The sequence below is a fragment of the Sinocyclocheilus anshuiensis genome, unplaced genomic scaffold (assembly GCF_001515605.1).
Source record: "Sinocyclocheilus anshuiensis isolate Anshui unplaced genomic scaffold, SAMN03320099.WGS_v1.1 scaffold836, whole genome shotgun sequence".
Lineage (NCBI taxonomy): Eukaryota > Metazoa > Chordata > Actinopteri > Cypriniformes > Cyprinidae > Sinocyclocheilus > Sinocyclocheilus anshuiensis.
The window spans coordinates 315,517-327,868 of NW_015551122.1; the positions used below are offsets into that span (position 1 = coordinate 315,517).

Genomic DNA, 12,352 nt, shown 5'->3' on the forward strand with positions numbered 1-12,352 from the left:
CGCCATGCTGGTTTTGTCTGGCCAGAGGAGAACTGGCCTCCCGACTGAGCCTGGTTTCTCCCAAGGTTTTTTATCCATTCTGTCACCGATGGAGTTTTGGTTCCTTGCCACTGTCACCTCTGGCTTGCTTAGTTGGGGACACTTCATTTCCAGCGATATCGTTGACTTGATTGCACAGATACTATTTAAACTGAACTGAGCTGGATGATGACATCACTGAATTCAATGATGAACTGCCTTTAACTGAAAAATGAGTGTTTACTATTGTCATTTTGCATTATTGACACACTATTTTCCTAATTAATGCTGTACAGTTGCTTTGACACAATCTGTATTGTTAAAAGCGCTATATAAATAAAGGTGACTTGACTTGACTTGAAATATTAGTTCTCCAAAATAAATGAAATTATTCAGAACCTGTTCTGCACAAAAAGAACACCATCTCCACAACACCCAGTATTTAAGCTTTGTCAATGCTTTTTTAAAACCCTAAAAAATTACAAATATAATTATTTAAGAAGTTAGGCACCAACTCTCAATTCCAGTAGAAGAGCGTAGGCGTGAATGACTGTTGTGACGTGTAAAAACATTGTGTGGAGTGATTGAGGATAGCCAGAGAATGATGTTCAGTTAAACTAAGTGCTTTCAGTACACTAAAAGCAAATGGACTTGCTTAACTTGAATTAAAGTCATAAAGTAGATTGATTCCTTTTCAGAGCCTTTATTCACTATATGAGACACTGTCACTTTAAGTGTAGCAATATTATGGCTTCAATTAAAACTGGACCATATTCAGTCATAAAGAAAAGCTATGACGTCACATGTCGACTGGCTAGGACTTATCAGTGCATTATTTTAACCGTAATGTCACAGAAAATATCTCTTCATTCGCTAACATGTTGTGTCACTACTTCTGATGTGTATTTGTTCAATGCAGTCTTTGTCAAACCATCATCTCATTTAGTTCATTAGACTCAAGTGCCTCTTACTCATGCACAGTTTTGTAGCTCAAAGTGTTAACGCTTGAAAGTCGTACATCACAAAGTTACCACCATGAATACCATCCCGCTAATAAAACTAACACAATTTGAGTGTGCATATTTATGGTCCTCAATAACCCAAAAGTCTTCATAAAAATGAGAGCTGACATGGGTAGAAGGAATCCTCCAACGTAGCCCCTCACGAGTCCCCTTTAATGTATGAGACGCTCCATTAAAAGGGGAGCATGTCCTCGCAAGCAGAGCTTTTAGGCTGATTAGTTACAGGAATAGAAAAAAAGGACTCCCGATGACCTTCAGTAACACTGCTGGTAGGCCTCCAACATCCTTCCAATACACACACACAGCCAAAGCTCCAGTTGTTTAATATTCCAGCAGCAGCCCAGTGAAGCCATCTCTCATTTGACATCATAATTATTATTAGGAGAGAGAAAGAAAAAGGCAAATCTGCATGTTCACACACTTGCCAAACAAACATCACACTCAATCTCACACTCTGCACTGAAGTGTTTTTTTTAAACCGGCCCTTTGGTATTTCAGGTGATGGGATTCAGGTAATTGTGTTTTCCCAGGGATCAGGGTCAGGGGAAATGTGAATGGCTCTTGCACTGTCGGTGGGATTCAGATTTGTCCTGTCCAATAGCTGGACAGTGCATGAAATCCGTTTCATCAGAAGATGTTCTTTCCTCTATTCAAAGGGCAATTGTGTCTTCTGCCAATTAGCAGAACAAGCAATTTTCAGACAGCACACCTATCTTGCAGAGAAATTTTCTTTTTTTCTTTTGCATGATCTGTGAGAATGTTGCTAAGATGTTTCTTAAAATTAGGTACAATGATGTGTTCATTTGCAGATTAACACATTGTTACATACATTTGCTTACCAGCTTCTCAACCAAAAATAAGTTGAAACCCTTCAAACATCATCTCCAGAGTGTACATGGACCTGGCCTGGACATCTTTCTCACTAATGGTACACAAGCACTTTGTTGAACATGTTTCTTCAGTTGTCTCCCAAATATCATGCCTTAGTTTAAACTGTAGTACTTGTGCTAATATAAGCACTATATAGCAACTATATTTCTCAATCTGCAAGTTGTGATGACATCTAGTTTTTATAAAAGAGTAGTTGGATTCTTTACTGCTGCATTCCTCTAAGCCTCGCCATTATCATTTGGTAATCCTTTTCCTCTCCTTTGCTGTGATGGCTAAAATCACAACTTTGAGAACTATTGCAGAGCTAGCTGATTGATATTGGTGGTAGTTGTGGTGAGTACCCCTTTCTTCAATAGCAGGATTCCTGTTTCAATTTTCAAGGATCTTGATAGTTTATAGAGGCTGTCAGTAAAACCCAGCTCCCCCAATACTGCTTTTTTATCTCATCAAACCAAGTAGGAAAAATACTTCTATTCAGGGGAAACATCAGCATCAGTAATATGCAATTTACTGAGAAAGGAATGAGGCGGTTGACTGTATAATAACATGCTACATGAAGCTTAGCAATATGGAATATTTGAATAGAAAATGCATTTATGGTAAAATAAATCTATCCAAAACCAAAGTAAATCAAAGCAATTAATAAGGCATTGATGCAATATGGAGAATGCAAACAAACATGCAAAATTATTCATGGCAGGAAGCAAAGTGTAGAAACAGTCTAAGACCTTATCTGAAAATTATCTATCTATATATATTATCTATCTATCTATCTATCTATCATGACAGTCAAAGAATTACAGTGGCTTCCTTTACAATAGTCTCCCACAGCCTGCCTGATACAATATCAACTTCTTGTATCTCAACATGTACAATGTCACAGCTTCAAATATATCTAGAATCTTTATAATGTATGTGTTGCTTTTATATTATATACATATTTATCTCAAAGGAGTTGATAGTTGCAGTTAACATTTGTCTTTTTAAATTTTATGATTCAACATATTTAAGTTCAACAGTCAATTGGATGACATGGAAACCCACAAAGCCAACTGACATTTCTATAATTATGTCTCACATCTCAGAAAAGCCTCTTGGGAATGTGTTTTAGATTTACATCTAGAGTCTGCTACAATAATGTACAACTGCTAAGATGATAAATGTAACCTTGGTAAGTCCTGTGGAAAACTGCTGTCTCTTTATCGCTGCATAAATACATAACTATGCATGTTAATTTACACACTTTGTTTGCAATTCACTGCTGGATTTAGGTCCATCATCGCTGGCATCAATTAAAAGCACTTTGGTGTTTTATGCAAAATCACAAACAGGTTGTCGACAGAAAATCAGCACATCTGCAACATGTCTTTCATTTATATTGTCCACCATGAATTTATAGCACACATGCTAAACAGTTTAGTCAACCATAAATAAGTAAAGACAACACTTTTGTGCATACTGGTTGTGTGGAACCACTAATAACAATCATAGGAATTAAATATAACTTTTTGACAGCACATGTTGATTACAAGGTAATTTCGACTCTTGCCTTAGTTTGCAAAATAGAATAAATGAAAAAAAAGTACTTCTGGTTACTCTTGTGAGTACAGTGGATGCAGTTATTTCGATGTAAATGGACTGTTAGATCATGTCTCGTCCATGTCCCTGTCTGTTTCCTTCTGCACAAGTAACTAGGTTTATTGAGTTTACATGTTTATGATATGGGTTAAAGTGTTATAGTTATTCTTTATATTGTTAATCTTTATATTATAGTTATTAATTATATTGCGATAATTAATCTATGAATGTCTACTGTCAATACTTTTTAAAATAAGTATTTATAACAATCTAACTATATACTGGAAATGATATGGCAACATATTAGTAATTTATTTACTGTTAATGGATTTTTTCATTCATTTTTACAAACTAAGTGATAAATCAACATGATTTTTCATGCTAATTGACAGTTATCCTTGGAAAGAGCTCAAGTATTTAACTTGCAATATTACTTTTTCCCAATCCTTTACATTATGATGCAAAGATTATTATGCAAAGTTGAGTATTAAAGGGAATTTAATTTGACAAGGATTTTCTTATTCTTCTGTGGAATGAAATGTTCTCCTACCTTCAGAATGATGGGACAGGGTCAGAAGGCTCACACAAGAGGCACCAATTCCTGATCCAAAAACAGTGATGCGATTGGAATCACCGCCGAAATAGCCAATGTTCTCGCTTATCCAACGTAGAGCCTGGATCTGATCCAAAAGCCCATAATTTCCCTTAGCAGCCTGGTCTCCTGTGCTGAGGAACCCTGTAACAGAGTGAGGACACATAGCATTAAGAGAACCTGCAGCACCTGAGGATCCTTCTTAAGGCTCTTGTCAAACAAACTCATGCATTTTAACTTCATAATTGGTCTCACACTGTTTTTGCAATGGACTTGAATGATACCTCACACTGTGCAGCTCGCTGAGGAGAGGTGTACTGTTCATTTTTCGAGCAATCTGACTTTTTGCCTGGTAGATGTGAAAAAATAAGTGAAAAAATCCCATGGATATCTTGAAACCAGAATATCATGGAGGGGTGATCTCTTTGGACTGTAAAACCCCTGCAAGTGCATAGCAATGCACTAAAATACTCCAAATACTTTGGCAACTGCAAACACAGCCACTCACATTTTCTTCATAATTTTTTTTTTTTTTTTGTAATTTGAACAAACGTTAATCATAAAGAAATAAAACTTGAAGAATAGTAGAAATGGCAGCATTCTTCTTCTGAAGGACATCTCAAGAAAAACACGCTCCATTATAAAATAATAAAAGCTAATGTAGAATGCTGTATTAATAGTGTGTTGACCAATATTTGTGCTCAAACACATTATTGCGTATTATTATTAACCAGAATTCCTAACCAGATTTTCTAGCAGGGGATAGAGAAACATGACTGAGCCAATGTTAATCTACATGTTGTTAGCCATTATTAGCGCTGCTAACAGGGAAATGAATTCTCTGATACATAGAGGTTAAATGTTTTATCTGGATTGCTTCCCGTCTTCACTCCGACATTGTATGGTTAGCTTTGACAACCTGACATCTCTAGAGGGGAGGCCTCAAATTGCAGGGCTGGTGTTAACATGTGTGGCACTGTGTGTGCGTGCGTATGTGAGGGAAAACGAGAGACTGAAATAGAGAAGGGGAGAGTGGGCGAGAGAGATAAGAGGGGATTCACTAAACAGCTGTGCGACTTTAACATGTAGCATTTCGGTGCAAACCCCTGCATCTTATTCAATAACCACCTGCAATTCAGTTTAAGCAGGCACCAAATGTGCTGCAATATTGCTACACCATGTGTAAATTAAGCCATATTTTATAGAATGTGCAATACTGATCGTGGTAGATGATCAACATGGTGATCAAATAAAGCAGAAGCACATTACAATTGAAGATAATTTTTCTCTACGATCAAGGAACCAATGAATGATGGGCAATATCAACTTTATTTACAGACCGATTGCATGTGATCTCAATTTGCTAGCAGTGTCTGAAAGCTAGGAAAGTAGGAAGGCATGTCCGAATCCATATATTTGCATTGCCTTCATCTGGTTGGCTTTTGAAGGCAGCATAATGTATCCTTTACTGCCTGTGATATCCCACAATGCATGCAAGTCAGCGGTTGGTGCCATCTAATGAAGTGGTTGATTCCATTTCCTCCAAGAAATAAGTGTTGCACTCAGAAAATACTTGCTTGGGTATGTCTAAAGCTCACTTGAATTTCCTTGGGAGGAATCTTTATACAAAAACGCAAGCGAGGCAGCTGCCTTATTTTTGGGCACAGCTTAATGTTAGCTTGTTAGCATGTTGAATGGACAGTGATTAAACACCTCTTTATATCAGCAAACAACTGTAATGTGAAGGGAGTGCTCTTCCTGCACAGACAGAAAGGAAGGTTCACCATCTTGCTCCACAAATCCATTTTTATTGTGCTTTCATCAGGAACAAATCAATTGAACAGCATTTAATGTATTAGCATATCAAATAAAGCATGTATTTTGAAATGCTGCTTCCCGCACAGAGGAGCGTGCACAGATAAAGGAAATAGGTTTAAAGAGAGCAGCTTTCCTGAACACCTCAAGGGCATTGGCAGACATTCTGCACTTCATTATGTCACATTATATTAACGTTGAGCCGCACGCCGAATCAAATCAAATGAGTTAATTCACTTATATCCATGCAAAACACATCACTGCATTTTGCTTTTCAAATGCTTGTTAATGAGCACAACCAAACATGTGATTATTCACTGGGAGACCTCACCTAAGCACACAACTAGAGGTGTAAAAGAGCAGCAAGTTGAAAACTCAAATTAAATGAATCAGTTATAGAATTTCACAATAAATTACATAATAATACAGTAATAATGTAAAACCTCTTGAGTTACACTTTATTTTAAGGTGTCCTTGTTACAGTGTAATTATGCATTACTTACTATAAGGTTAGGGATAAGATTAGGGTTTGGCTTATAGGGTTACTTGCATGTAATTATGCATAATTCATTGTTATTATAATAGTAAGTACATGTAACATGTGTAACAAGGACACCTTAAAATAAAGTGTTACCACGTCTTATATTGTTTTTTGTCAACATCCCATTACAATGACATGTCTTCAGCATATTTTATATAATAATTATGAATATGCGTTTCAATTACATCCTTTTATTTTTTATTTAATTATTTTATAATCATTTTTACATTTGTTTTATTGTTATTATTATTAATTTGTTATAATGTTTGTATAAAACATTTTACATAAAAACACAACAAATTTTCTTAAAAACAAGTAGGAATGGCTTGGACTGAAAATGGTTCTATTTAAATTGGGGGTGTCCATGATGCAAGGACCATGAAGCAAACCAACCCACAGGCTACATTTAAAAATATATTCTCCATGGTTTGTGGATGTATTTTAATTGGAAATGTGGTAGCAAATGTTTTCTCTGGAAAGCAATTAAGATTTTTTAAAGAAGGTTTTTATGCCTCATGGTTTTATGCAGGGCTTTTGTAGAATTTACAAAGCACTGGGGTCATATGGAGGTTGAACTGAGCCATTATATTTGCTTTTGCTTCAACCTGTTATTGCCTGTCGCATCACTTCACTATGTTTATGTTGTATAGGACTCTCACAGAATTGTACAAGATTTTACACACAAATAGATTTAAAGAAAACACACACACACACACACACACACACACACACACAGAGCGATGTATTTGTAATCTGCTATCTGTACATTTTCAGCATCATATATGGTCTCTAGAGATGATGGTACTTGTTAATTTGATGATAATGCAATACATAACAATATTATTATCCCCTTGGGGAATGGAATATGCTATCCAGAGGCAATTTGTGTGCAGAAAAAAAGCTCATAAGGTGACTTCCAATATCAGTAGTACTTAACATCACTAAAGGTGATGAAACACAGACTCTCCTGTAAGAGTTTTCAACTTTATTATCTGCTTTTAACAATAGGTGTCGTTCACAAAGCAGGCTGAAAGAGGGTGAAAGCTCTGTCTCAGGCCAATCCTGCACTTCACATTCCACCATTGTAAAACACTTTTTGGCTCAATCGCACACACATATGTCGATCAATGCGGCACCAATGACATGACATTGAGCTGGTTGGAGTTCGGCAGGAGCTGACGCTGGAATATAACCACATTAAATATACAACAAACCCTCTGGACAGGGCTCCAGACTGCGTCTAAAACGGTCACATTTCTGAACAAAAATATTTATGCAAGGTTTATGCAAGGTTTTGCTGAGATCGCCACTGGCAACTATATAAATTTACGTGTTATGATTTTACATTTTCCATGTAATGCCCTTTTTTCCTGGTTGTTTTGCAATCTCATATTTTGTTACGTTGACGTAATAAACGGAGACGATGCACAAAGACTTAGTGGAAAAACAGTTGTGGCAGATCGAAAATGACGGAGACGTGCAAAGTAAAGCACGCAGAAAAGCAGTGTCTATTTCATGCACAACTTGAACAAACTACAACAGGTAAAGCTATCATCTGTGTGGATATTAGCAATATCAATTCTCGTTTATAATCGATACTAATATGGCTTCTTTATCTAGAACAAGATCTTTAGTCCATATGCTGTGTTCTGTTAATGCATGAATTTAATATCTGTAGAGCACTTGCCATCCAATAATCACTATAAGCTTTCTGCTTTGTTACATTTTAATAAACAAAGTATCAGCTTTAAAATTATGCCAAAACCGACGAAATGAAATTCAAACAATAAATACCATTTTGGCGCTCTTTAATGCAGGCACGTGAACCCATCAGATTCTTCTCTTTACTACTGTAGTACGAAATAAACATGAATGAACATCAAAAGGTACATTATAAGATAGCCTACAGTACAACTAACTGAAATGTGTCATGTAATCACTCATTCAGTCTTTTCAAACTGTGGAAAACTAATCGTAAAGCTTGTAAACAATACCATGTAACAATCATTTACCTCAGAATAACCACTTGGCATCCATTAGTCAGCTAGAAAAAATAACTATAATGAGGAGCATTTTACTAAATATATGCGCTATATTGCATATTCATATTTTTACTTAACCTGTTGTCTACATGATAAGAAAGAATGTAAGGAGCTAAAGGTAAAATTCAACATCTCCTATATAACTGCATGTTACTAATGAAGAAAAACAGACTGGATGTGTGCAGGACATATGACAGCATTTATAGGATGCATTATAGGATGCATTGAGGAGGAGCCTAAACTACACTCAATGGCCAAGTGATGCTGACATAGTTATAGTCTGTGATATTGGCACAGATTCTGTGTACACAGTTCTCAAGTTGGAAAAGATGTTTAGTTTCCACTTTAAGTGAACCTTAGTCCCCAGGACATCTATGACTGAAATGTGTTAATAAATAAATAAATAAAACGTGTTTATTCTGTGGCACTTAAAAAATAATAATTTGGCGCCTAATTTTGTTTCTTATAGGAGCCATTGGCTCCTTAATTGATTTTTTAGTCTGGAGCCCTGCTGGAGATTTCCTCACCTTCTTTCATCACTAAAGCCGTCAGGTGGATTGCACAATGCTGTCCATCCCATGCTTTGCTCCACGTTCATCTACCCTGTCACCTGGACAGCTCATCAGAAAGCCTCATGTTTGAAATATCAAAATTTTCCACCTGTTTCCACATTTCATGCGTTCCCAAGAGCCTAAAACATCACATGCTTACCTTATTTTTAGTAATCTATTGTATATTAGAATGGCACACAAATGTATGTTTGTCTTGTTTCCTAGTTAAAAATGATAAACATCCATAAAACTAAATAAATTAAATAATAAATATAGCTGCAAGTAGCATCTATTGGGGTCAAGCCCACAATCTGCAAAAATAATGACTGAGCACATTATTCTGGTGATGAAATTGATAAGACCCTGATCCTAAGGTCCTCAAAAGCCCTGTTTCCACCGCAGGAACTTTCCCCAGGAACTAGGGACTTTGGGCCGGTACTCTGTGTGTTTCCACCGCAGGACCCAGGATCTAAATAAAGTTCCGGGTAGTACTTTTTCATGGTGGGGACTTGGGTGCTGAACATGCTGATTGGTTGAGTTCACGCAGCATTGTATTACAACCACCATATATTTGCATACATTTTTAAATATTACTGTTATTGTGTCATGAAATGTAGTTTTAAAAGTATTTCAAGTGAGAATGTAGTTGTTTAAAACACAAATCTGCGGTTTATTTATAAAGACGGCGCCTATTTGAAAATGTGCTTCGCTGATTTCGGAGACGTGAGCTCCACGCGATCAGCGGGCGCTCAGTGCTCATGTTTCCCGACGAGAGCAGTCTCGACTTTGCTAGTCCTTCTGACATTTGCCGCTGGCGCTGATGTCTCTGTAGTGGTTAAACATAAGATATAATTCGTTTTGGGTAAATCTAACAGGTAATCTTTGGTCTTTATTCTATTAATCTATTACAGTTTTTCTGAATTGCTAAAACACATTTCTTAAAGCCATCACTCATTTTCTCAAAACCTTAAACACAAATCCAAATACTCTAAATTCATGAAAACTCTGACTCTTCCATCAAAATCAAACAATCACTGCAAAACCATTTAACTTGCACTCAAAATCAAACAGTGCTCTCGGATCACACACACACACACACACACACACACACACACACACACACACACACACACACACACACACACACACACACAATTTATTGGCCAACATATCGGTTATCGGCTTTCAAAAATAAAGAATTATCAGTTATCGGTATCGGCCAAAATGTTCATATCGGTGCATCCCTAGTTAAAACCAGTACAATCTAATAAATCATGCATCATGGATAAGGGGTTTTGACAGAAAGCACATGTTGGTGGATATTCTCCTAAAATTAAAAACTTGTGCATCATCCTGGAATAGCCTGTTCTGCACATTGCTTATTAAAATATGAGAAAAGCTTGACTTTATATTATCAGTGATGACTGCAACATGCATATTACGCTGACAAATAACATGGTTGTGATTTTACCATTTACCAATATTTTTAAGCTAATATTTGTATGAAATATAGCTTAGCTTTTTTTACTTTAAGCTAGTACGATGTGACATACATTTTTAAAAAGTACGAAGGCTTTCGTGTAATATTTAATTAATTTAAATATTAAAGCAGCACTTAAGTCACCGCTGTCGCAGCTTGACATGTCAACTGTCCATTAACAATTATCTTCTTTTAGTTAACTAATTAAACTGAAGAACGCTTGTTCTGAACTGAGCTTATTTTCAGATGCAGTAACGTTAGCTCTCTAGCCACCTTTCTTTGGATCTCCCACACGTTGATGAAGTTCTTGCCGAGTTGAGCTCCTAATATGTATTCTCCGTTCAGGACTGTTAAAGACCGGGAAGAGGTGTTGCCCCCGCTATAGGACAAGAACTCTGACCCGGAATGAGGGTCGAAAACCGCGCAGTTAAACAGCTGACCCGCTGAATCTGCACACAGAACTACCTCCACGGGCGCCGACATGTTGGATTCACAAAGCGCGATTATTTTGGAAGGCAACGAGGGGCGGGTCTGTGAACGTCATTTCCGATAAAGAAAGGGACTCTGGGAATTGCTGTTTTACGCTGTCAAACGTGTTTGTTTCGTGTTTTGTGTATGTTACAGTTTTTCTGAATGGCTAAAACCCATTTCTTGAAACCATCACTCATTTTCTCAAAACCTTAAACACAAATTTGGTTTGTATCGAAACCTCTGACTCTTCCGTCAAAATCAAACAATCGCTGCAAAACCATTTCACTTGCACTCAAAATCAAACTGTGCTCTCAGATCACACACACGAGTCAATAAAATAAACACTACAGAGCATTCATTAGACACTACAGAGAAAAATAGAGAACACAGCATCCAGAACATTACAGAAAAAGTATATTGTATTGAGTAAACAATTCTGCAGTTCTGTAAAAAAGTATAGTAATTGCAACAGTGCAAGGTGAATATATTGTATAGGCCTACTGTATGTACAGTAAGAATAGTATTGTGCTGAATATTGAATAGTACTGAATATTTGCAAAAATACTGCAGTCCAACTGCAAATGCCAAAAAGGTCAAATAAATCTCTAAATGAATAGCATGTTACAGTACACTCAAATACTGTAAGTTGTGCAATTGTAAAATCAGGGTCATTGAGAGATTAATTCTGTCTCAGCATCATGTCTTTGTGCTTGAGTCTGGCCTGAGGACTTTGTCCACATCACAAGTAATGTTGTCCCGGTACTCTGTGTGTTTCCACCGCAGGACCCAGGATCTAAATAAAGTTCCGGGTAGTACTTTTTCATGGTGGGGACTTGGGTGCTGAACATGCTGATTGGTTGAGTTCACGCAGCATTGTATTACAACCACCATATATTTGCATACATTTTTAAATATTACTGTTATTGTGTCATGAAATGTAGTTTTAAAAGTATTTCAAGTGAGAATGTAGTTGTTTAAAACACAAATCTGCGGTTTATTTATAAAGACGGCGCCTATTTGAAAATGTGCTTCGCTGATTTCGGAGACGTGAGCTCCACGCGATCAGCGGGCACTCAGTGCTCATGTTTCCCGACGAAAGTAGCCTCAACTCGGCTAGGCCTTCTGTTTTGATAGACAAAGAGAATAAACCCTCTGGTCTGACAGATCCAGTGTTGATAACACTCTCTAAGCCTTACTCTTTCTCTCCTCATCCTCCACTTCTTACATGTACTCTTCCTCCTCTTTTGCTAGTCCTTCTGACATTTGCCGCTGGCGCTGATGTCTCTGTAGTGGTTAAACATAAGATATAATTCGTTTTGGGTAAATCTAACAGGTAATCTTTGGTCTTTAT

At 36.9% G+C, this 12,352-nt stretch overlaps 1 protein-coding gene across 2 annotated transcripts in view; it reads right to left on the bottom strand.

Annotated features, from left to right (window-relative positions):
- The window catches only part of LOC107663109 (neuroligin-3-like), a 184,438-nt gene that overhangs the window by 98,058 nt on the left and 74,028 nt on the right, over nucleotides 1-12,352 (bottom strand). For both annotated transcript variants that reach the window (XM_016453264.1, XM_016453263.1), the window contains one exon: nucleotides 4,060-4,245. In XM_016453264.1, the coding sequence (XP_016308750.1) occupies nucleotides 4,060-4,245 (186 nt within the window). The remainder of the gene's footprint in view (nucleotides 1-4,059; nucleotides 4,246-12,352) is intronic.